General features: G+C 55.9%; 1 protein-coding gene across 1 annotated transcript in view; it reads right to left on the bottom strand.

The window, feature by feature from the left end:
- Nucleotides 1-25,462, bottom strand: part of LOC118370024 (BCL-6 corepressor-like) — a 148,559-nt gene that overhangs the window by 16,396 nt on the left and 106,701 nt on the right. The window contains 1 exon segment of the mRNA XM_052499796.1: nucleotides 8,562-8,639. Within this exon segment, the coding sequence (XP_052355756.1) occupies nucleotides 8,562-8,639 (78 nt within the window).

Here is a 25,462-nt window from a genome sequence, read left to right as displayed (position 1 = left end):
GGAGAGGGAAGGGTAGAGGGAGTGGAGAGGGGAGGGGAGGGTAGATGGAGAGGATAGAGGGAGAGGATAGAGGGAGTGGAGGGAGAGGATAGAGGGAGTGGAGAGGGTGGATAGAGTGAGTGGAGAGGGGAGGGTAGAGGGAGAGGATAGAGGGTGGAGAGGGTAGAGGGAGGGAGAGAGGAGGGTAGAGGGAGTGGAGAGGGGAGGGAGGATAGAGGGAGGGAGAAGGGAGGGTAGAGGGAGAGGATAGAGGGAGTGGATAGGGAAGGGTAGAGGGAGGGAGAGGGGAGGATAGAGAGGGAGTGGAGAGGGGAGGGTAGAGGGAGGGATAGGGGAGGGTAGAGGGAGTGGAGAGGGGAGGGTAGAGGGAGTGGAGAGGGGAGGGTAGAGGGAGTGGAGAGGGGAGGGTAGAGGGAGAGGATACAGGGAGAGGATAGAGGGAGATGATAGAGGGAGTGGAGAGAGGTGGATAGAGGGAGAGGAGAGAGGGAAAGGATAGAGGGAGAGGATCGAGGTAATGGAGAGGGGAGGGTAGAGGGAGTGGAGAGGGGAGGATAGAGGGAGTGGAGAGGGAAGGGTAGAGGGAGTGGAGAGGGAAGGGTAGAGGGAGAGGATACAGGGAGAGGATAGAGGGAGATGATAGAGGGAGTGGAGAGAGGTGGATAGAGGAGTGGAGAGAGGGAAAGGATAGAGGGAGAGGATCGAGGGAGTGGAGAGGGGAGGGTAGAGGGAGTGGAGAGGGAGGATAGAGGGAGTGGAGAGGGAAGGGTAGAGGGAGTGGAGAGGGAAGGGTAGAGAGAGAGGATAGAGGGAGAGGGTAGAGAGAGAGGATAGAGGGAGAGGTTAGAGGGAGTGGAGAGAGGTGGAGAGAGTGAGTGAGTGGAGAGAGGGAAGGATAGAGGGAGAGGATAGAGGGAGTGGAGAGGGGAGGGTAGAGGGGAGGGAGAGGGAAGGGTAGAGGGAGAGGATAGAGGGAGGGAGAGAGGTGGATAGAGTGAGTGGAGAGAGGGAAAGGATAGAGGGAGTGGAGAGGGGGGTAGAGGGAGGGAGAGGGGAGGGTAGAGGGAGTGGAGAGAGGGAAAGGATAGAGGGAGAGGAGAGGGGAGGGTAGAGGGAGTGGAGAGGGGAGGATAGAGGGAGTGGAGAGGGGAGGATAGAGGGAGTGGAGAGGGAAGGGTAGAGGAGGGAGAGGGGAGGGTAGAGGGAGAGGATAGAGGAAATGGAGAGGGTAGAGGGAGTGGAGAGGGGAGGATAGAGGGAGTGGAGAGGCGAGGGTAGAGGGAGTAGAGAGAGGGGAGGGTAGAGGGAGAGGATAGAGGGAGTAGAGAGGGGAGGGTAGAGGGAGAGGATAGAGGGAGTGGAGAGAGGAGGGTAGAGGGAGTTGGAGAGAGGAGGGTAGAGGGAGTGGAGAGGGGAGGATAGAGGGAGTGGAGAGGGGAGGATAGAGGGAGGGAGAGGGAAGGTAGAGGGACTGGAAAGGGGAGGATAGAGGGAGTGCAGAGGGGAGGATAGAGGGAGTGGAGAGGGGAGGATAGAGGGAGTGGAGAGGGAGGATAGAGGGAGTGAGAGGAGGATAGGGGGAGTGGAGAGGAGGAGGATAGGGGAGTGGAGAGAGGAGGATAAGGAGAGAGGAGGATAGGGGAGTGAGAGAGGAGGATAAGGGGGAGTGGAGAGAGGAGGATAGAGTGAGAGGATAGAGGGAGTGGGGAGGGTAGATGGAGGGAGAGGGGAGGATAGAGGGGGAGGGTAGATGGAGTGGAGAGGGGAGGATAGAGGGAGAGGATAGAGGGTGGAGAGGGAGTGGAGAGGGGAGGATAGAGGGAGGGAGAGGAGAGGATAGAGGGAGGGAAAGGAGAGGATAGAGGGAGAGGATAGAGGGAGAGGATAGAGGGAGGGGGAGGGGAGGATAGAGGGAGTGAGAGGAGGATAGGGGGAGTGGAGAGAGGAGGATAGGGGAGGGGGAGTGGAGAGAGGAGGATAGGGGGAGGGAGAGAGGAGGATAAGGGGAGTGGAGAGGGAGGAAGGGGGAGTGAGAGAGGATGATAAGGGGGAGTGGAGAGGGAGGATAGAGGGAGAGGATAGAGGGAGGGAGAGGGGAGGGTAGAGGGAGGGAGAGGAGAGGGATAGAGGGAGAGGATAGAGGGAGGGAGAGGAGGAGAGGGGAGGATAGAGGGAGTGGAGAGGAGAGGATAGAGGGAGGGAAAGGAGAGGACAGAGGGAGAGGATAGAGGGAGTGGAGAGGGTAGAGGGAGTGGAGAGGGGAGGGGGTGGAGGGATTGGAGAGGGTAGAGGGAGGGAGCGGGTAGAGGGAGGGAGAGGGGAGGGTAGAGGGAGGAGAGGGAGGGTAGAGGGAGGAGGATAGAGGGAGTGGAGAGGGGAGGATAGTGGGAGTGGAGAGGGGAGGATAGAGGGAGAGGATAGAGAGAGTGGAGAGGGGAGGGTAGATGGAGTGGAGGATAGAGGGAGTGGAGAGGGGAGGATAGAGGGAGTAGAGAGGGGAGGATAGAGGGAGAGGATAGAGGGACTGGGGAGGGGAGTATAGAGGGACTGGGTAGGGGAGGATAGAGGGAGAGGAGAGGATAGAGGGAGTGGAGAGGGAGAGGGGAGGATAGAGGGAGGGGAGAGGGGAGGGTAGAGGGAGTGGAGAGAGGAGGGTAGAGGGAGTGGAGAGAGGAGGGTAGAGGGAGTGGAGAGGGGAGGATAGAGGGAGTGGAGAGGGGAGGATAGAGGGAGTGGAGAGGGAAGGGTAGAGGGACTGGAAAGGGGAGGATAGAGGGAGTGCAGAGGGGAGGATAGAGGGAGTGGAGAGGGGAGGATAGAGGGAGTGAAGAGGGGAGGATAGAGGGAGAGGATAGAGGAGAGGATAGAGGGAGGGGGAGGGGAGGGTAGAGGGAGGGAGAGGGGAGGATAGAGGGAGTGGAGAGGGGAGGATAGAGGGAGTGGAGAGGGAAGGGTAGAGGAGTGGAGAGGGGAGGGTAGAGGGAGAGGATAGAGGGAATGGAGAGGGTAGAGGGAGTGGAGAGGGGAGGATAGAGGGAGTGGAGAGAGGAGAGTAGAGGGAGTGGAGAGGGGAGGATAGAGGGAGTGGAGAGGGGAGGATAGAGGGAGTGGAGAGGGAAGGGTAGAGGGAGTGGAGAGAGGAGAGTAGAGGGAGTGGAGAGGGGAGGATAGAGGGAGTGGAGAGGGGAGGATAGAGGGACTGGAAAGGGGAGGATAGAGGGAGTGCAGAGGGGAGGATAGAGGGAGTGGAGAGGGGAGGATAGAGGGAGTGGAGAGGGGAGGATAGAGGGAGTGGAGAGGGGAGGATAGAGGGAGAGGATAGAGGGAGAGGATAGAGGGAGTGGGGAGGGGAGGATAGAGGGAGTGAGAGGAGGATAGGGGGAGTGGAGAGAGGAGGATAGGGGGAGTGGAGAGAGGAGGATAAGGAGAGAGAGGATAGGGGGAGTGAGAGAGGAGGATAAGGGGAGTGGAGAGAGGAGGATAGAGGGAGAGGATAGAGGGAGGGAGAGGGGAGGGTAGAGGGAGTGGAGAGGGGAGGATAGAGGAGAGGATAGAGGGAGTGGAGAGGTGAGGATAGAGGGAGTGGAAAGGAGAGGATAGAGGGAGAGGATAGAGGGAGGGCGAGGGTAGAGGGAGTGGAGAGGGGAGGGTAGAGGGAGTGGAGAGGGTAGAGGGAGTGGAGAGGGTAGAGGGAGTGGAGAGGGGAGGGTAGAGGGAGTGGAGAGGGGAGGGTAGAGGGAGTGGAGGATAGAGGGAGGGAGAGGGGAGGATAGAGGGAGTGGAGAGGGGAGGATAGAGGGAGTGGAGAGGGGAGGGTAGAGGGAGTGGAGAGGGGAGGGTAGAGGGAGTGTAGAGAGGAGGGTAGAGGGAGTGGAGAGGGGAGGATAGAGGGAGTGGAGAGGGGAGGATAGAGGGAGTGGAGAGGGGAGGGTAGAGGGACTGGAAAGGGGAGGATAGAGGGAGTGCAGAGGGGAGGATAGAGGGAGTGGAGAGGGGAGGATAGAGGGAGTGGAGAGGGGAGGATAGAGGGAGAGGATAGAGGGAGAGGATAGAGGGAGTGGGGAGGGGAGGGTAGAGGGAGTGGAGAGGGGAGGATAGAGTGAGTGGAGAGGGGAGGATAGAGGGAGTGGAGAGGGAAGGGTAGAGGAGTGGAGAGGAGAGGATAGAGGGAGTGGAAAGGAGAGGATAGAGGGAGAGGATAGAGGGAGTGGCGAGAGTAGAGGGAGTGGAGAGGGGAGGGTAGAGGGAGTGGAGAGGGGAGGGTAGAGGGAGTGGAGGATAGAGGGAGGGAGAGGGGAGGGTAGAGGGAGTGGAGAGGGGAGGATAGAGGGAGTGGAGAGGGGAGGATAGAGGGAGTGGAGAGGGGAGGATAGAGGGAGTGGAGACGGGAGGATAGAGGGAGTGGAGAGGGGAGGATAGAGGGAGTGGAGAGGGGAGGATAGAGGGAGTGGAGAGGGGAGGATAGAGGGAGTGGAGAGGGGAGGATAGAGGGAGGGAGAGGGGAGGATAGAGGGAGTGGAGAGGGGAGGATAGAGGGAGTGGAGAGGGGAGGATAGAGGAAGTGGGGAGGGGAGGATAGAGGAACTGGGGAGGGGAGGATAGAGGGAGAGGATAGAGGGAGTGGAGAGGGAGAGGGGAGGATAGAGGGAGTGGAGAGGGAAGGGTAGAGGAGTGGAGAGGGGAGGGTAGAGGGAGAGGATAGAGGGAATGGAGAGGGTAGAGGGAGTGGAGAGGGGAGGATAGAGGGAGTGGAGAGGGGAGGGTAGAGGGAGTAGAGAGAGGGAGGGTAGAGGGAGAGGATAGAGGGAGTGGAGAGAGGAGGGTAGAGGGAGGGAGAGAGGAGAGTAGAGGGAGTGGAGAGGGGAGGATAGAGGAGTGGAGAGGGGAGGATAGAGGGAGTGGAGAGGGAAGGGTAGAGGGACTGGAAAGGGGAGGATAGAGGGAGTGCAGAGGGGAGGATAGAGGGAGTGGAGAGGGAGGATAGAGGGAGTGGAGAGGGAGGATAGAGGGAGAGAGATAGAGGGAGAGGATAGAGGGAGTGGGGAGGGGAGGATAGAGGGAGTGAGAGGAGGATAGGGGGAGTGGAGAGAGGGGGATAGGGGGAGTGGAGAGAGGAGGATAAGGAGAGAGGAGGATAGGGGGAGTGAGAGAGGAGGATAAGGGGGAGTGGAGAGAGGAGGATAGAGGGAGAGGATAGAGGGAGTGGGGAGGGGAGGATAGAGGGAGTGAGAGGAGGATAGGGGGAGTGGAGAGAGGAGGATAGGGGGAGTGGAGAGAGGAGGATAAGGGGAGTGGAGAGAGGAGGATGGGGGGAGTGAGAGAGGAGGATAAGGGGGAGTGGAGAGAGGAGGATAGAGGGAGAGGATAGAGGGAGTGGAGAGGGGAGGGTAGAGGGAGTGGAGAGGGGAGGATAGAGGGAGAGGATAGAGGGAGGGAGAGGGAGTGGAGAGGGGAGGATAGAGGGAGTGGAGAGGAGAGGATAGAGGGAGTGGAAAGGAGAGGATAGAGGGAGAGGATAGAGGGAGTGGCGAGGGTAGAGGGAGTGGAGAGGGGAGGGTAGAGGGAGTGGAGAGGGTAGAGGGAGTGGAGAGGGGAGGGTAGAGGGAGTGGAGGATAGAGGGAGTGGAGAGGGGAGGATAGAGGAGTGGAGAGGGGAGGATAGAGGGAGTGGAGAGGGGAGGATAGAGGGAGTGGAGAGGGGAGGATAGAGGGAGTTGAGAGGGGAGGATAGAGGGAGTGGAGAGGGGAGGATAGAGGGAGTGGAGAGGGGAGGATAGAGGGAGTGGGGAGGGGAGGATAGAGGGACTGGGGAGGGGAGGATAGAGGGAGAGGAGAGGATAGAGGGAGTGGAGAGGGAGAGGGGAGGATAGAGGGAGTGGAGAGGAGAGGATAGAGGGAGTGGAAAGGAGAGGATAGAGGGAGAGGATAGAGGGAGTGGAGAGGGAGTGGAGAGGGAGTGGAGAGGGGAGGATAGAGGGAGTGGAGAGGAGAGGATAGAGGGAGTGGAAAGGAGAGGATAGAGGGAGAGGATAGAGGGAGTGGCGAGGGTAGAGGGAGTGGAGAGGGGAGGATAGAGGGACTGGGGAGGGGAGGATAGAGGGAGAGGAGAGGATAGAGGGAGTGGAGAGGGAGAGGGGAGGATAGAGGGAGTGGAGAGGATAGAGGGAGTGGAAAGGAGAGGATAGAGGGAGAGGATAGAGGGAGTGGAGAGGGGAGGATAGAGGGGAGTGGAGAGGGGAGGATAGAGGGAGTGGAGAGGGGAGGATAGAGGGAGTGGAGAGGGGAGGATAGAGGGAGTGGAGAGGGCAGGATAGAAGGAGAGGATAGAGGGAGAGGATAGAGGCAGAGGATAGAGGGAGTGGGGAGGGGAGTGTTAGAGCCGATTTGGACATATTTGTATAAAAGACCGAACATATGGAGCTCCATGTATATTTGTGTAAATATATTAAATATGAATGTAAATGATGAAATATTAGGTACGTACCTTTATGATTTATATTTACCTGATTGAGTGTAACTTAGTTTTTGCCCCCCTTGCCTATTCATTGTATTGTGGTAAGTGTGTTAGGAGAAAGGCAGGAAGTTGGGCCATCGGGAGGGGAGTCCTTGCTAGATGGGGAGCGGTATATTTTTTTGACCATACAGACATACAAACATACAGACAGGTCATAATATGTATTTTCCATATCAAATATTCTATGCTTTAAGTTGATTGAAGAATCATTTATTTGTTAGATATAAGAAGAATAAACATTTTTGTTGCACCATATCCCTGGATATCATTGAATGTTTGGCCGTTTGGAAACCTTGAGTGTGGACTGTATGCGTACCAAACAACCCGCTTCAGGCTTGGGCAGTGGCTATGGTAAATCAGGGAGGATAGAGGGAGTGAGAGAGGAGGATAAGGGGAGTGGAGAGAGGAGGATAGGGGGAGTGGAGAGAGGAGGATAGGGGGAGTGGAGAGAGGAGGATAAGGGGAGTGGAGAGAGGAGGATAGGGGGAGTGGAGAGAGGAGGATAGAGGGAGTGGGGAGAGGAGGGAATTTGCTTTCCTAACAGATGGAGTGAGGCCTATTCTGTAGTAGCCTCCCCCTCCCCCCTCCTCCTCTCTCTGGAGCTCAAACCTCCATAGCATCACTTGTTAAAACCGGAGACCTTTCTGTGTGGCATTGAGATCCACAGATCTCAGTTGGTTGGAGCGCGGTGGGTGTCGGCAATGCGAAGGTTGCAAGTTGGATTTCAACATGGGCCATCAAAGAGAGAGGAGGCAGACGGTGAGGCAGGGAGGCAGGAGGTAGGGACAGAGAGAGAGAGGAGGCAGGAGGGGGACAGAGGTAGGCAGGAGAGTAGGTAGGCAGGGAAAGTGGAGAGGCAGGTGGTTTGGAGGCAGGAGGGGAGGTAGGCAGGAGGGGAGGTGAGGCAGGAGGGGAGGTAGGCAGGAGGAGGTAGGCAGGAGAGTAGGGAGGCAGGAGAGTAGGGAGGCAGGAGAGGATGGGGCAGGAGGGGAGGTAGGGAGGAGAGAGAGGGAGGCAGGAGGGGGATGTAGGCAGGAGGGGAGGTAGGCAGGAGAGTAGGGAGGCAGGAGAGTAGGGAGGCAGGAGGTGAGGTAGGCAGGAGGGGAGGTAGGCAGGAGGGGAGGCAGGCAGGAGAGTAGGGAGGCAGGAGAGAGGGAGGCAGGAGAGTAAACAGGCAGAGGTGAGAGTAGGCAGGAGGAGGTAGGCAGGCAGAGTAGGGAGGCAGGAGGGGAGGCAGGCAGGAGAGTAGGAGGAGGCAGGAGAGGAGGGAGGCAGGGAGGTGAGAGAGGCAGGAGGGGATGTAGGCAGGAGGAGGTGGGCAGGAGAGGAGGGAGGCAGGAGAAAGGTAGGACAGGATGAGAGGAGAGGGGGCAGGAGGAGGAGGTAGGCAGGAGAGTAGGAGGCAGGAGAGTAGGGAGGCAGGAGAGAGAGGGAGGCAGGAGAGGAGGAGGCAGGAGAGTAGGGGGCAGGAGGGGAGGTAGGCAGGAGAGTAGGGAGGCAGGAGAGGGAGGCAGGAGCTGAGGCAGGAGGCAGGATAGTGAGGCAGGAGAGTAGGGAGGCAGGAGAGAGGAGGCAGGAGAGTAGGGAAACAGGGGAGAGAGAGAGAGGGGAAAACAGGAGAGTAGGGAGGCAGGAGAGTAGGGAGGCAGGAGGGGAGGTAGGCAGGAGAGTAGGGAGGCAGGAATAGGGAGGCAGGAGGGGAGGTAGGCAGGAGAGTAGGGAGGCAGGAGAGTAGGGAGGCAGGAGGTGAGGTAGGCACAAAAGCGTAGCTCGCTCCAAGGCTGGGAGGGAAAATCTATCGGATACAAGAGAAACCACTGTTCTCTTTTTCTGATGTTGTCCTTCTGAATCAATGCTGGTCTCCTCCGAGAAGACTCCCACAGAGATTTACCTGAGGGTCTCTCTCTGTCTTCTTCCTGCTGCTCCTTTCTCTCCCTCTCTTCTCCTGTGTGTGTGTGTGTGTGTGTGTGTGTGTGTGTGTGTGTGTGTGTGTGTGTGTGTGTGTGTGTGTGTGTGTGTGTGTGTGTGTGTGTGTGTGTGTACTCACCACACACGGCGCTGCCGTAAAACTCCCAGTAGATGCCTTCGTCAGTGTCTTCACGCCCCTTCAGGTCGGAAAAATACTCTAGAGAGACAGAGACACGGTACAGCTATAAACAGGGACAGAGAGACAGAGACACGGTACAGCTATAAACAGGGACAGAGCAGAGAGAGACACGGTACAGCTATAAACAGCGACAGAGAGACAGAGACACGGTACAGCTATAAACAGGGACAGAGCAGAGAGAGACACGTTACAGCTATAAACAGGGACAGAGAGAGAGAGAGACACGGTACAGCTATAAACAGGGACAGAGAGAGAGAGACACGGTACAGCTATAAACAGGGACAGAGAGAGAGAGACACGGTACAGCTATAAACAGGGACAGAGAGAGAGAGACACGGTACAGCTATAAACAGGGACAGAGAGAGAGAGACACGGTACAGCTATAAACAGGGACAGAGAGAGAGAGACACGGTACAGCTATAAACAGGGACAGAGAGAGAGAGACACGGTACAGCTATAAACAGGGACAGAGCAGAGAGAGACACGGTACAGCTATAAACAGGGACAGAGAGAGAGAGACACGGTACAGCTATAAACAGGGACAGAGAGAGAGAGACACGGTACAGCTATAAACAGGGACAGAGAGAGAGAGACACGGTACAGCTATAAACAGGGACAGAGAGAGAGAGACACGGTACAGCTATAAACAGGGACAGAGAGAGAGAGACACGGTACAGCTATAAACAGGGACAGAGAGAGAGAGAGACACGGTACAGCTATAAACAGGGACAGAGAGAGAGAGACACGGTACAGCTATAAACAGGGACAGAGAGAGAGAGACACGGTACAGCTATAAACAGGGACAGAGAGAGAGAGACACGGTACAGCTATAAACAGGGACAGAGAGAGAGAGAGACACGGTACAGCCATAAACAGGGACAGAGAGAGAGAGACACGGTACAGCTATAAACAGGGACAGAGAGAGAGAGACACGGTACAGCTATAAACAGGGACAGAGAGAGAGAGACACGGTACAGCTATAAACAGGGACAGAGAGAGAGAGACACGGTACAGCTATAAACAGGGACAGAGAGAGAGAGAGAGAGACACGGTACAGCTATAAACAGGGACAGAGAGAGAGAGACACGGTAAAGCTATAAACAGGGACAGAGCAGAGAGAGACACGGTACAGCTATAAACAGGGACAGAGAGAGAGAGACACGGTACAGCTATAAACAGGGACAGAGCAGAGAGAGAGACACGGTACAGCTATAAACAGGGACAGAGAGAGAGAGACACGGTACAGCCATAAACAGGGACAGAGAGAGAGAGAGACACGGCACAGCTATAAACAGGACAGAGAGAGAGAGACACGGTACAGCTATAAACAGGGACAGAGAGAGAGAGACACGGTACAGCTATAAACAGGGACAGAGCAGAGAGAGAGACACGGTACAGCTATAAACAGGGACAGAGAGAGAGAGACACGGTACAGCGATAAACAGGGACAGAGAGAGAGAGACACGGTACAGCTATAAACAGGGACAGAGAGAGAGAGACACGGTACAGCTATAAACAGGGACAGAGAGAGAGAGAGACACGGTACAGCTATAAACAGGGACAGAGAGAGAGAGAGACACGGTACAGCTATAAACAGGGACAGAGAGAGAGAGAGACGGTACAGCTATAAACAGGGACAGAGAGAGAGAGACACGGTACAGCTATAAACAGGGACAGAGAGAGAGAGAGAGACACGGTACAGCTATAAACAGGGACAGACAGAGAGAGAGAGACACGGTACAGCTATAAACAGGGACAGAGAGAGAGAGAGAGACACGGTACAGCTATAAACAGGGACAGAGAGAGAGAGACACGGTACAGCTATAAACAGGGACAGAGAGAGAGAGACACGGTACAGCTATAAACAGGGACAGAGAGAGAGAGACACGGCACAGCCATAAACAGGACAGAGAGAGAGAGACACGGTACAGCTATAAACAGGGACAGAGAGAGAGAGAGACACGGTACAGCTATAAACAGGGACAGAGAGAGAGAGAGAGACACGGTACAGCTATAAACAGGGACAGAGAGAGAGAGACACGGTACAGCTATAAACAGGGACAGAGAGAGAGAGACACGGTACAGCTATAAACAGGGACAGAGCAGAGAGAGAGAGACACGGTACAGCTATAAACAGGGACAGAGCAGAGAGAGAGAGACACGGTACAGCTATAAACAGGGACAGAGCAGAGAGAGAGACACGGTACAGCTATAAACAGGGACAGAGAGAGAGAGAGACACGGTACAGCTATAAACAGGGACAGAGAGAGAGAGAGACACGGTACAGCTATAAACAGGGACAGAGAGAGAGAGACACGGTACAGCTATAAACAGGGACAGAGAGAGAGAGACACGGTACAGCTATAAACAGGGACAGAGAGAGAGAGAGACACGGTACAGCTATAAACAGGGACAGAGCAGAGAGAGAGAGACACGGTACAGCTATAAACAGGGACAGAGAGAGAGAGACACGGTACAGCTATAAACAGGGACAGAGAGAGAGAGACACGGTACAGCTATAAACAGGGACAGAGAGAGAGAGACACGGTACAGCTATAAACAGGGACAGAGAGAGAGAGAGACACGGTACAGCTATAAACAGGGACAGAGAGAGAGAGACACGGTACAGCTATAAACAGGGACAGAGAGAGAGAGACACGGTACAGCTATAAACAGGGACAGAGAGAGAGAGACACGGTACAGCTATAAACAGGGACAGAGAGAGAGAGACACGGTACAGCTATAAACAGGGACAGAGAGAGAGAGAGACACGGTACAGCTATAAACAGGGACAGAGAGAGAGAAGAGACACGGTACAGCTATAAACAGGGACAGAGAGAGAGAGAGAGACACGGTACAGCTATAAACAGGGACAGAGAGAGAGAGACACGGTACAGCTATAAACAGGGACAGAGAGAGAGAGACACGGTACAGCTATAAACAGGACAGAGAGAGAGAGACACGGTACAGCTATAAACAGGGACAGAGAGAGAGAGACACGGTACAGCTATAAACAGGGACAGAGAGAGAGAGACACGGTACAGCTATAAACAGGGACAGAGAGAGAGAGACACGGTACAGCTATAAACAGGGACAGAGAGAGAGAGACACGGTACAGCTATAAACAGGGACAGAGAGAGAGAGACACGGTACAGCTATAAACAGGGACAGAGAGAGAGAGACACGGTACAGCTATAAACAGGGACAGAGAGAGAGAGACACGGTACAGCCATAAACAGGGACAGAGAGAGAGAGACACGGTACAGCTATAAACAGGACAGAGAGAGAGAGACACGGTACAGCTATAAACAGGGACAGAGAGAGAGAGACACGGTACAGCTATAAACAGGGACAGAGAGAGAGAGACACGGTACAGCTATAAACAGGGACAGAGAGAGAGAGACACGGTACAGCTATAAACAGGGACAGAGAGAGAGAGAGACGGTACAGCTATAAACAGGGACAGAGAGAGAGAGACACGGTACAGCTATAAACAGGGACAGAGAGAGAGAGACACGGTACAGCTATAAACAGGGACAGAGAGAGAGAGAGACACGGTACAGCTATAAACAGGGACAGAGAGAGAGAGACACGGTACAGCTATAAACAGGGACAGAGAGAGAGAGAGACACGGTACAGCTATAAACAGGGACAGAGAGAGAGAGACACGGTACAGCTATAAACAGGGACAGAGAGAGAGAGACACGGTACAGCTATAAACAGGGACAGAGAGAGAGAGAGAGACACGGTACAGCTATAAACAGGGACAGAGAGAGAGAGACACGGTACAGCTATAAACAGGGACAGAGAGAGAGAGACACGGTACAGCTATAAACAGGGACAGAGAGAGAGAGACACGGTACAGCTATAAACAGGGACAGAGAGAGAGAGACACGGTACAGCTATAAACAGGGACAGAGAGAGAGAGACACGGTACAGCTATAAACAGGGACAGAGAGAGAGAGAGACACGGTACAGCTATAAACAGGGACAGAGAGAGAGAGAGACACGGTACAGCTATAAACAGGGACAGAGAGAGAGAGACACGGTACAGCTATAAACAGGGACAGAGAGAGAGAGACACGGTACAGCTATAAACAGGGACAGAGAGAGAGAGACACGGTACAGCTATAAACAGGGACAGAGAGAGAGAGACACGGCACAGCTATAAACAGGGACAGAGAGAGAGAGACACGGTACAGCTATAAACAGGGACAGAGAGAGAGAGACACGGTACAGCTATAAACAGGGACAGAGAGAGAGAGACACGGTACAGCTATAAACAGGGACAGAGAGAGAGAGAGACACGGTACAGCTATAAACAGGGACAGAGAGAGAGAGACACGGTACAGCTATAAACAGGGACAGAGAGAGAGAGACACGGTACAGCTATAAACAGGGACAGAGAGAGAGAGACACGGTACAGCCATAAACAGGGACAGAGAGAGAGAGAGACACGGTACAGCTATAAACAGGGACAGAGAGAGAGAGACACGGTAAAGCGATAAACAGGACAGAGCAGAGAGAGACACGGTACAGCTATAAACAGGGACAGAGAGAGAGAGAGACACGGTACAGCTATAAACAGGGACAGAGAGAGAGAGACACGGTACAGCCATAAACAGGGACAGAGAGAGAGAGACACGGTACAGCTATAAACAGGGACAGAGAGAGAGAGACACGGTACAGCTATAAACAGGGACAGAGAGAGAGAGACACGGTACAGCCATAAACAGGGACAGAGGAGAGAGAGACACGGCACAGCTATAAACAGGACAGAGAGAGAGAGACACGGATGCACAGCCATAAACAGGACAGAGAGAGAGAGACACGGCCCAGCTATAAACAGGGACAGAGAGAGAGAGACACGGTACAGCCATAAACAGGACAGAGAGAGAGAGACACGGCACAGCCATAAACAGGGACAGAGAGAGAGAGACACGGTACAGCCTAAACAGGCCCAGAGAGAGAGAGACACGGTAAGCCCCCAACAGGGACAGAGGCCCCCCACCCTGGCCCAGCCCCGAAACAGGGACAGAGAGAGAGAGACACGGCCCAGCTATAAACAGGGACAGACCATGGCCCCCCACGGTACAGCCTAAACAGGACAGAGGCAACAGGGCCAGCCCCCAAACAGGACAGAACAGCCCCCCCACTGGCCCCCCACAGCCCCCACAGGACAGAGACCATGGCCCCCAGACACGGCCCCCCATAAACAGGGACAGAGCCCCAGAGACACGGTACAGCCCACCAGGACCCACCCTGGCCCCCCGAGAGACCCTGACACCTGGTCCCCTATAAACACAGGACAGAGCAGAGAGGCCCACCCTGGCCCCCCACCCTGGCCCCCACCCCATAAACAGGACAGAGAGAGAGAGACACTGGCACAACCCCGCCATAAACAGGACAGAGAGAGAGAGACACGGCACAGCCCCCATAAACAGGACAGAGAGAGAGAGACACGGTCCCAGCCTAAACAGGACAGAGAGAGAGAGACACGGCCCAGCCTAAACAGGACAGAGCAGAGAGACACTGGCCCCACCAGGGACAGAGAGAGAGAGACACCTGGCCAGCCACCCTAAACAGGACAGAGAGAGAGGCCCCCACACTGGCACCATAAACAGGACAGAGAGAGAGAGACAGGCCCCCCAAAACAGGACAGAGAGAGAGACACCCTGGCCCCCCCACAGAGGCCAGAGAGAGACCTGGCCCAGCCACCCCAGGACAGAGGCCCCCCACACTGGCCCCCAGCATAAACAGGGACAGAGAGAGAGAGAGACACCCTGAGCCCAACCCCAAAAGAGGCCGAAACCTTCCCCCTGGGCCCCCATCCTGGCCCCCACCCTCCAACCTGGCCCCCACCCTGGCCCCGCCCCCCCACCCTCAACCTGGGAAAGGACCCCCCAACCTGGTCCCCCACCATGGCCCCCCCTTGGCCCCCGCCCCCACCCTGCTGTGTGTCAGACATGCATCTCTAATCAGATTCCACTCGGGAGCCTTTCAAAGCCGCTAGGGAGCCATGCACGCTCTCACACACACGTAAATCACTGGGAGTTCACTCCACCGAGTGTTCATTTAAAAACGAGAGGGAAAGGAGAGCTTGACAGCAGGTCACCTACTATGTTTGCATTCTGTGTGTGGGTGTGTGTGTGTGTGTGTGTGTGTGTGTGTGTGTGTGTGTGTGTGTGTGTGTGTGTGTGTGTGTGTGTGTGTGTGGCGCACAGGAGCCAGTGTGGGAGCCAACAGCTGTGCGGGGGCTTGGCGTTGGGTGGGTAGTGAGAGAGTGCCAGAGGCAGCAAGGAGTGTTGTGCCAGCTACAGCCATTCAGGGATTCAGCAGTTAAGCCTCGTTAAAAACACAGGATGACAGGAAAGAGAGAGGGAAAGGAGAGAGACAGAGGCAGAGAGGCAGAGAGGAGAGGGAAAGGAGAGAGAGAGGCAGAGAGGGAAAGGAGAGAGAGAGGCAGAGAGGGAAAGGAGAGAGAGGCAGAGAGGGAAAGGAGAGAGAGAGGCAGAGAGGGAAAGGAGAGAGAGAGAGGCAGAGAGGGAAAGGAGAGAGAGGCAGAGAGGGAAAGGAGAGAGAGGCAGAGAGGGAAAGGAGAGAGAGGCAGAGAGGAAAGGAGAGAGAGGCAGAGAGGGAAAGGAGAGAGAGGCAGAGAGGGAAAGGAGAGAGAGGCAGAGAGGGAAAGGAGAGAGGCAGAGAGGGAAAGGAGAGAGAGGCAGAGAGGGAAAGGAGAGAGAGGCAGAGAGGGAAAGAGAGAGAGGCAGAGAGGGAAAGGAGAGAGAGGCAGAGAGGGAAAGGAGAGAGAGAGAGGCAGAGAGGGAAAGGAGAGAGAGGCAGAGAGGGAAAGGAGAGAGAGGCAGAGAGGAAAGGAGAGAGGCAGAGAGGAAAGGAGAGAGAGGCAGAGAGGGAAAGGAGAGAGAGGCAGAGAGGGAAAGGAGAGAGAAGAGAGAGAGGGAAAGGAGAGAGAGAGAGGCAGAGAGGGAAAGGAGAGAGAGAGAGGCAGAGAGGGAAAGGAGAGAGAGAGAGGGCAGAGAGGGAAAGGAGAGAGAGGCAGAGAGAGAGGGAAAGGAGAGAGAGAGGCAGAGAGGGAAAGGAGAGAGAGAGGCAGAGAGGGAAAGGAGAGAGAGGCAGAGAGGGAAAGGAAAGAGAGAGGCAGAGAGGGAAAGGAGAGAGAGGCAGAGAGGGAAGGAGAGAGAGAGAGGCAGAGAGGAAAGGAGAGAGAGGCAGAGAGGGAAAGGAGAGAGAGGCAGAGAGGGAAAGGAGAGAGAGGCAGAGAGGGAAAGGAGAGAGAGAGGCAGAGAGGGAGAGAGAGAGAGGCAGAGAGGGAAAGGAGAGAGAGAGAGAGAGGCAGAGAGGGAAAGGAGAGAGAGAGGCAGAGAGGGAAAGGAGAGAGAGGCAGAGAGGGGAAAGGAGAGAGAGGCAGAGAGGGAAAGGAGAGAGAGGCAGAGAGGGAAAGGAGAGAGAGGCAGAGAGAGAAAGGAGAGAGAGGCAGAGATGGAAAGGAGAGAGAGAAGCAGAGAGGGAAAGGAGAGAGAGGCAGAGAGGGAAAGGAGAGAGAGGGGCAGAGAGGGAAAGGAGAGAGAGAGGCAGAGAGGGAAAGGACAGAGAGGCAGAGAGGGAAAGGAAAGAGAGAGGCAGAGAGGAAAGGAGAGAGCAGAGAGGGAAAGAGGAAAGAAGAGGCAGAGAGGGAAAGGAGAGAGAGGCAGAGAGGGAAAGGAGAGAGAGGCAGAGAGGGAAAGGAGAGAGAGGCAGAGAGGGAAAAGGAGAGAGAGGCAGGCAGAGAGGGAAAGGAGAGAGAGGCAGAGAGGGAAAGGAGAGAGAGGAGAGAGAGGCAGAGAGGGAAAGGAGAGAGAGGCAAGAGGGGAAAGGAGAGAGAGGCAGAGAGGGAAAGGAGAGAGAGAGGCAGAGAGGGAAAGGAGAGAGAGAGGAAGGAGAGAAAGGAGAGAGAGGCAGAGAGGGAAAGGAGAGAAGGAGAGAGAAAGGAGAGAGGCAGAGGGAAAGGAGAGAAAGGAGAGAGGCAGAGAGGGAAAGGAGAGAAAGGAGAGAGGGAAAGGAGAGAAAGGAGAGAGAGGCAGAGAGGGAAAGGAGAGAAAGGAGAGAGAGGCAGAGAGGGAAAGGAGAGAGAGAGGGCAGAGAGGGAAAGGAGAGAAAGGAGAGAGAGAGGGAAAAGGAGAGAGAGGCAGAGAGGGAAAGGAGAGAAAGGAGAGAGAGGCAGAGAGGGAAAGGAGAGAAAGGAGAGAGAGGGCAGAGAGGAAAGGAGAGAGAGAGGCAGAGAGGGAAAGGAGAGAAAGGAGAGAGAGGCAGAGAGGGAAAGGAGAGAAAGGAGAGAGAGGCAGAGAGGGAAAGGAGAGAGAGGCAGAGAGGGAAAGGAGAGAGAGGCAGAGAGGGAAAGGAGAGAAAGGAGAGAGAGGCAGAGAGGGAAAGGAGAGAAAGGAGAGAGAGGCAGAGAGGAGAGGGAGAAAGGAGAGAGAGGCAGAGAGGGAAAGGAGAGAAAGGAGAGAGAGGCAGAGAGGGAAAGGAGAGAGAGGCAGAGAGGGAAAGGAGAGAGAGGCAGAGAGGGAAAGGAGAGAGAGAGAGGCAGAGAGGGAAAGGAGAGAGAGAGGCAGAGAGGGAAAGGAGAGAGAGAGGCAGAGAGGGAAAGGAGAGAGAGAGAGGCAGAGAGGGAAAGGAGAGAGAGAGAGGCAGAGAGGGAAAGGAGAGAGAGAGAGGCAGAGAGGGAAAGGAGAGAGAGAGAGGGGAAAGAGAGAGAGGGAAAGGAAAGAGAGAGAGGCAGAGGGAAAGGGAAAGGAGAGAGAAAGGAGAGAGAGAGGCAGAGAGGGAAAGGAGAGAGAGGCAGAGAGGGAAAGGAGAGAGAGAGGCAGAGAGGGAAAGGAGAGAGAGAGAGGCAGAGAGGGAAAGGACAGAGAGAGGCAGAGAGGGAAAGAGAGAGAGGCAGAGAGGGAAAGGACAGAGAGAGGCAGAGAGGGAAAGGAGAGAGAGGCAGAGAGGGAAAGGAGAGAGAGGCAGAGAGGGAAAGGAGAAAGGCAGAGAGAGAAAGGAGAGAGAGGCAGAGAGAGAAAGGAGAGAGAGGCAGAGAGGGAGAGAGAGGCAGAGAGGCAGAGAGGAGGCAGAGAGAAAGGCAGAGAGGGAAAGGAGAGAGAGAGGCAGAGAGGGAAAGGACAGAGAGGCAGAGAGGGAAAGGAGAGAGAGAGAGAGAGGGAAAGGAGAGAGAGGCAGAGAGAGGAGAGAGGAGGAGAGAGAGGGAAAGGAGAGAGAGGCAGAGAGGGAAAGGAGAGAAAGGAGAGAGGGAAAGGAGAGAGAGGGAAAGGAGAGAAAGGAGAGAGAGGCAGAGAGGGAAAGGAGAGAGAGGCAGAGAGGGAAAGGAGAGAGAGGCAGAGAGGGAAAGGAGAGAGAGGCAGAGAGGGAAAGGAGAGAGAGGCAGAGAGGGAAAGGAGAGAGAGGCAGAGAGGGAAAGGAGAGAGAGAGGCAGAGAGGGAAAGGAGAGAGAGGCAGAGAGGGAAAGGAGAGAGAGAGGCAGAGAGGGAAAGGAGAGAGAGAGGCAGAGAGGGAAAGGAGAGAGAGGCAGAGAGGGAAAGGAGAGAGAGAGGCAGAGGGGAAAGAGAGAGAGGCAGAGAGGGAAAGGAGAGAGAGAGGCAGAGAGGGAAAGGAGAGAGAGAGGCAGAGAGGGAAAGGAGAGAGAGAGGCAGAGAGGGAAAGGAGAGAGAGGCAGAGAGGGAAAGGAGAGAGAGAGGCAGAGAGGGAAAGGAGAGAGAGGCAGAGAGGGAAAGGGAGAGAGAGGCAGAGAGAGAGAAAGGAGAGAGAAAGAACGAGGTGAAGGAAAGTAAGAAAGTGTGTGTTGTGCCAGATGCTGATTAGAGCTCCCAGGGAGAGGGAACACATTGGGGGAGGAGGTGGAAATCAGACTGGCAGGCAGCACATCCAGACAAACCTGCCGATTTACCACGCCCCCCTTCTCTCTCTCTCTCCCTCTCTCTCTACTTCCTCTCGCCCCATCTTTCATTCTCTCTCAAGCTCCTTCATGCTTGCTCAGCCTCGTTCCAGTTCTCTCTGTCACACTACCCCCTCTCTATATTTCATTCTCTCTCTCTAGCCCTTCACACTCCCTCCATCTGTCTTTTAGTCGTACTCACTCTCTCTATTTCACACACTCACTGTTTCTAGCTTCCTTGCGCTTGCTGTGCCTTCCGCTCGCTCGGTCTCTAACGTGGTCTTACACAAAGCCTTGGGAGTTGAGACGGAGAGAGGAAGGGAACGAGAGCATGGAAGGAAGGATGAAGAGGCTATTACCCTGCAACGCCACTGAGTGTGTTCATTTGTTAGTGCTGGCTTGTATATATGCCTCTATGCAGTGTGTGTGTGTGTCAGCAGGGTATAGCTGAGCACTGTGCTCCCCATTGCTCTAAATGACAGGCTGGCTCTGTGGCCGTGCTGCTCTGTGGCCGTGCTGCTCTGTGGCCGTGCTGCTCTGTGGTTTGCGGGGGAAGCAGCCGTTTTAAATGCTAAGTGGGAAGTGGTGATTAGGGAAGGAGAGCGGAGGGAGAGAGGGAGAGCAGAGAAGAGAAGAAAAGAGAGGTGCCTGGCTCTGATTGCTACCCCCGTCCACCCCTCCTTCTGCCCCCCCCCCCTCTCCCCAGGCTCTCTGCTCTCCCTGGGTAATGTGGGTCACGATATTGCAGCACTCAGCGCTCAGGGCAGTATGTGTGTGTGTGTGTGTCAATGGAGATACGTCTCTCTACCGACACACACTGCCTCTGTGTTACATCACCACCATACTTCCAGCTCCACAAAGACACGGAAACACACGGCTATTTCAGATGTCGTCTTGTTTCCCTGCTCAGTCCAAGGCATTCGGGAACGAGGGATCTACCTCGCAAATGAACAGGATTAGGAAAGAAAATCCCAGAGAATCCCTGTGGAAGGCCCAGAGGCCAGGGAGGGGAGAGAAGAGAGTCCAGAAAGGGAAGAAGAGAGAGGGAAGAGAGTCCAGGGAGGGAAGAGAGAGAGGAGGGTCGAGGGAGGGAAGAGAGAGAGGAGAGTCCAGGGAGGGGAGAGAGAGAGGAGGGTCGAGGGAGGGAAGAGAGAGAGAAGAGTCCAGGGAGGGAAGAGAGAGAGAAGAGTCCAGAGAGGGAAGAGAGAGAGAGGAGAGTCCAGGGAGGGAAGAGAGAGAGAGAGTCCAGGGAGGGAAGAGAGAGAGGAGAGTCCAGGGAGGGAAGAGAGTCCAGAGAGGGAAGAGAGAGAGGAGAGTCCAGGGAGGAAGAGAGAGAGAGTCCAGGAAGAGAGTCCAGGGAGGGAGGAAGAGGGAAAGAAGAGAGTCCAGGGAGGGAAGAGAGAGAGAAGAGTCCAGGGAGGGAGGGAAGAGGGAAGAGAGAGAGAGAGTCCAGGGAGGGAAGAGAGAGAGAGAGTCCAGGGAGGGAAGAGAGAGAGGAGAGTCCAGGGAGGGAAGAGAGAGGAAGAGAGTCCAGGGAGGGAGGGAAGAGAGAGGGGGAGAGTCCAGGGAGGGAAGAGAGAGAGAGAGTCCAGGGAGGGAAGAGAGAGAGAGAGTCCAGGGAGGGAAGAGAGAGAGAGAGTCCAGGAGGGAAGAGAGAGAGGAGAGTCCAGGGAGGGAAGAGAGAGAGAGAGTCCAGGGAGGGAAGAGAGAGAGGAGAGTCCAGGGAGGGAAGAGAGAGAGGAGAGTCCAGGGAGGAAGAGAGAGAGAGAGTCCAGGGAGGGAAGAGAGAGAGGAGAGTCCAGGGAGGGAAGAGAGAGAGGAGAGTCCAGGGGGAGGGAAGAGAGTCCAGAGGAGAGTCCAGGGAGGGAAGAGAGAGAGGAGAGTCCAGGGAGGGAAGAGAGAGAGGAGAGTCAGGGAGGAAGAGAGAGAGGAGAGTCCAGGGAGGGAAGAAGAAGAGAGTCCAGGGAGGGAAGAGAGTCCAGGGAGGGAAGAGAGAGAGGAGAGTCCAGGGAGGGAAGAGAGTCCAGGGAGGGAAGAGAGAGAGAGAGAGTCCAGGGAGGGAAGAGAGAGAGAGAGTCCAGGGAGGGAAGAGAGAGAGAGAGGGAGGGAAGAGAGAGAGAGTCCAGGGAGGGAAGAGAGAGAGGAGAGTCCAGGGAGGGAAGAGAGAGAGAGAGAGTCCAGGGAGGGAAGAGAGAGAGAGAGTCCAGGGAGGGAAGAGAGAGTCCAGGGAGGGAGAGTCCAGGGAGGGAAGAGAGAGGAGAGAGAGTCCAGGGAGGGAAGAGAGAGAGAGAGTCCAGGGAGGGGGAGAGTCCAGGGAGGGAAGAGAGAGAGGAGAGTCCAGGGAGGGAAGAGAGAGAGAAGAGAGTCCAGGGAGGGAAGAGAGAGGAGAGTCCAGGGAGGGAAGAGAGAGAGAAGAGAGTCCAGGGAGGGAAGAGAGAGAGAGAAGAGTCCAGGGAGGGAAGAGAGAGAGGAGAGTCCAGGGAGGGAAGAGAGAGAGAAGAGAGTCCAGGGAGGGAAGAGAGAGAGAGAGTCCAGGGAGGGAAGAGAGAGAGAGAGTCCAGGGAGGGAAGAGAGAGAGGAGAGTCCAGGGAGGGAAGAGAGAGAGGAGAGTCCAGGGAGGGAAGAGAGAGAGAGAGAGTCCAGGGGGAAGAGAGAGAGAGAGTCCAGGGAGGGAAGAGAGAGAGAAGAGAGTCCAGGGAGGGAAGAGAGAGAAGGAGAGTCCAGGGGAGGGAAGAGAGTCCAGGAAGAGAGTCCAGGGAGGGAAGAGAGAGAGAAGAGAGTCCAGGGGGAAGAGAGAAGAGAGTCCAGGGAGGGAGAGAGTCCAGGGAGGGAAGAGAGAGAGAGAGTCCAGGGAGGGAAGAGAGAGGAGAGTCCAGGGAGGGAAGAGAGAGAGAGAGTCCAGGGAGGGAAGAGAGAGAGAAGAGAGTCCAGGGAGGGAAGAGAGAGAGGGAGGAGAGAGAAGAGAGTCCAGGGAGGGAAGAGAGAGAGAAGAGAGTCCAGGGAGGGAAGAGAGAGGAGAGTCCAGGGAGGGAAGAGAGAGAGAGAGAGTCCAGGGAGGGAAGAGAGAGAGAAGAGAGAGTCCAGGGAGGGAAGAGAGAGAGAGGAGAGTCCAGGGGGAGGGAAGAGAGAGAGAGAGTCCAGGGAGGGAAGAGAGAGAGAGAGTCCAGGGAGGGAAGAGAGAGGAGAGTCCAGGGAGGGAAGAGAGAGAGAGGGAGGGAAGAGAGAGAAGAGAGTCCAGGGAGGGAAGAGAGAGTCCAGGGAGGGAAGAGAGAGGGAGGGAAGAGAGAGAGTCCAGGGAGGGAAGAGAGAGAGAAGAGAGTCCAGGGAGGGAAGAGAGAGAGAGAGTCCAGGGAGGGAAGAGAGAGAGAAGAGAGTCCAGGGAGGGAAGAGAGAGAGAAGAGTCCAGGGAGGGAAGAGAGAGAGAGTCCAAAGAGTCCAGGGAGGGAAGAGAGAGAGGAGAGTCCAGGGAGGGAAGAGAGAGAGAGAGAGAGTCCAGGGAGGGAAGAGAGAGAAGAGTCCAGGGAGGGAAGAGAGAGAGAAGAGAGTCCAGGGAGGGAAGAGAGAGAGAGAGAGTCCAGGGAGGGAAGAGAGAGAGAGAGTCCAGGAGGGAAGAGAGAGTCCAGGGAGGGAAGAGAGAGAGAAGAGAGTCCAGGGAGAGAGAGAGAGTCCAGGGAGGGAAGAGAGAGAGGAGAGTCCAGGGAGGGAAGAGAGTCCAGGAGGGAAGAGAGAGAGGGAGGGAAGAGAGAGAGAAGAGAGTCCAGGGAGGGAAGTCCAGGGGAGGGAAGAGAGAGTCCAGGGAGGAGAGAGAAGAGTCCAGAGGGAAGAAGAGAGAGAGGGAGGGAAGAGAGGGAGAGAGAGAAGAGAGTCCAGGGAGGGAAGAGAGAGAGGAGAGTCCAGGGAGGGAAGAGAGAGAGAGAGTCCAGGGAGGGAAGAGAGAGAAGAGAGAGTCCAGGGAGGGAAGAGAGAGAGGAGAGTCCAGGGAGGGAAGAGAGAGGGAGAGTCCAGGGAGGGAAGAGAGAGGAGAGTCCAGGGAGGGAAGAGAGAGAGAAGAGAGTCCAGGGAGGGAAGAGAGAGAAGAGAGTCCAGGGAGGGAAGAGAGAGAAGAGTCCAGGGAGGGAAGAGAGAGAGGAGAGTCCAGGGAGGGAAGAGAGAGAGAAGAGAGTCCAGGGAGGGAAGAGAGAGAGGGAGAGTCCAGGGAGGGAAGAGAGAGAGAAGAGAGTCCAGGGAGGGAAGAGAGAGAGAAGAGAGTCCAGGAGGGAAGAGAGAGAGGAGGGAAGAGAGAGAGGGAAGAGAGAGTCCAGGGAGGGAAGAGAGAGAGAAGAGAGTCCAGGGAGGGAAGAGAGAGAGAAGAGAGTCCAGAGGGAAGAGAGAGAGAAGAGAGTCCAGGGAGGGAAGAGAGGGAGAGAGAGAGAGTCCAGGGAGGGAAGAGAGAGAGAAGAGAGTCCAGGGGAAGAGGGAAGAGGGAAGAGAGAGAGAGTCCAGGGAGGGAAGAGAGAGAGGAGAGTCCAGGGAGGGAAGAGTCCAGGGAGGGAAGAGAGAGAGAGAGTCCAGGGAGGAGTCCAGAGGGAAGAGAGGGAGAGTCCAGGGAGGGAAGAGGGAAGAGAGAGAGGAGAGTCCAGGGAGGGAAGAGAGAGAGGAGAGTCCAGGGAGGGAAGAGAGAGAGGAGAGTCCAGGGAGGGAGAGGAGAGTCCAGGGAGGGAAGAGAGAGAGGAGAGTCCAGGGAGGGAAGAGAGAGAAGAGAGTCCAGGGAGGGAAGAGAGAGAGAAGAGAGTCCAGGGAGGGAAGAGAGAGGGAGAGTCCAGGGAGGGAAGAGAGAGGAGAGTCCAGGGAGGGAAGAGAGAGAGGAGAGTCCAGGGAGGGAAGAGAGAGAGGAGAGTCCAGGGAGGGAAGAGAGAGAGGAGAGTCCAGGGAGGGAAGAGAGAGAGGAGAGTCCAGGGAGGGAAGAGAGAGAGGAGAGTCCAGGGAGGGAAGAGAGAGGGGAGAGTCCAGGGAGGGAAGAGAGAGAGGAGAGTCCAGGGAGGGAAGAGAGAGAGAGAGAGTCCAGGGAAGGGAAGAAGAGAGTCCAGGGAGGGAAGAGTCCAGGGAGGGAAGAGAGAGAGGAGAGTCCAGGGAGGGAAGAGAGAGAGGAGAGTCCAGGGAGGGAGGGAAGAGAGAGAGGAGAGTCCAGGGAGGGAAGAGAGAGAAGAGAGTCCAGGGAGGGAAGAGAGAGAGGAGAGTCCAGGGAGGGAAGAGAGAGAGGGGAGGGAGTCCAGGGAGGGAAGAGAGAGGAGAGTCCAGGGAGGGAAGAGAGAGAGAGTCCAGAGTCCAGGGAGGGAAGAGAGAGGAGAGAGTCCAGGGAAGGAAGAGAGGGAGGGAAGAGAGTCCAGAGGGAGGGAGGGAAGAGAGAGAGAAGAGAGTCCAGGGAGGGAAGAGAGAGAGAGAGTCCAGGGAGGGAAGAGAGAGAGAAGAGAGTCCAGGGAGGGAAGAGAGAGAGGAGAGTCCAGGGAGGGAAGAGAGAGAGGAGAGTCCAGGGAGGGAAGAGAGAGAAGAGAGTCCAGGGAGGGAAGAGAGAGAGGAGAGTCCAGGGAGGGAAGAGAGAGAAGAGAGTCCAGGGAGGGAAGAGAGAGAGGAGAGTCCAGGGAGGGAAGAGAGAGAGAGAGAGTCCAGGGAGGGAAGAGAGAGAGGAGAGTCCAGGGAGGGAAGAGAGAGTCCAGGAGGGAGTCCAGGGAGGGAAGAGAGAGAGAGTCCAGGGAGGGAGTCCAGGGAGGGAAGAGAGAGAGGAGAGTCCAGGGAGGGAAGAGAGAGAGAGGAGTCCAGGGAGGGAAGAGAGAGAGAAGAGAGTCCAGGGAGGGAAGAGAGAGAGAAGAGAGTCCAGGAGGGAAGAGAGAGAGAAGAGTCCAGGGAGGGAAGAGAGAGAGAAGAGAGTCCAGGGAGGGAAGGAGAAGAGAGAGGGAGGGAAGAAGAGAGAGAAGAGAGAGTCCAGGGAGGGAAGAGAGAGAGAGAGTCCAGGGGAGGGAAGAAGAGAGAGGAGAGTCCAGGGAGGGAAGAGAGAGAGAAGAGAGTCCAGGGGGAAGGGAAGAGGGAGGGAGAGAGAGAAGAGTCCAGGGAGGGAAGAGAGAGAGAAGAGAGTCCAGGGAGGGAAGAGAGAGAAGAGAGTCCAGGGAGGGAAGAGAGAGAGGAGAGTCCAGGGAGGGAAGAGAGAGAGAGAGAGTCCAGGGAGGGAAGAGAGAGAGAAGAGAGTCCAGGGAGGGAAGAGAGAGAGAGAGAGTCCAGGGAGGGAAGAGAGAGAGGAGAGTCCAGGGAGGGAAGAGAGAGAGGAGAGTCCAGGGAGGGAAGAGAGAGAGAGAGTCCAGGGAGGGAAGAGAGAGAGAGAGAGTCCAGGGAGGGAAGAGAGAGAAGAGAGTCCAGGGAGGGAAGAGAGAGAGAGAGTCCAGGGAGGGAAGAGAGAGAGAAGAGAGTCCAGGGAGGGAAGAGAGAGAGGAGAGTCCAGGGAGGAAGAGAGAGAAGAGTCCAGGGAGGGAAGAGAGGGAGAGTCCAGGAGAGAAGAGAGTCCAGGGAGAGAGAGAGAGGGAGGAGGAGGGAAGGGAGGAGAGAGAGGTCCAGAGGGAAAGGAGGGAAGAGAGAAGAGAGTCCAGGGAGGGAAAGAGAGAGAGGAGAGGAGGGAAGAGGAGAGAGTCCAGGGAGGGAAGAGAGAAAGGAGAGAGAGGGAAGAGAGAGAGAAGAGTCCAGGGAGGGAAGAGGAGAGAAAGAGTCCAGGGAGAGGAAGAGAGAGAAAGAGTCCAGGGAGGGAAGAGAGAGAGAGTCCAGGGAGGAAGAGAAAGGAAGAGAGTCCAGGGAGGGAAGAGAGAGGAGGAGAGTCCAGGGAGGGAAGAGAGAGAGAGAGTCCAGGGAGGGAAGAGAGAGAGAGAGTCCAGGGAGGGAAGAGAGAGAG

The sequence above is a fragment of the Oncorhynchus keta genome, chromosome 37 (genome assembly GCF_023373465.1).
Source record: "Oncorhynchus keta strain PuntledgeMale-10-30-2019 chromosome 37, Oket_V2, whole genome shotgun sequence".
Lineage (NCBI taxonomy): Eukaryota > Metazoa > Chordata > Actinopteri > Salmoniformes > Salmonidae > Oncorhynchus > Oncorhynchus keta.
The sequence above is the reverse complement of the archived record's forward strand: the minus strand, read 5'-3'. Positions and strand labels throughout refer to the sequence as shown.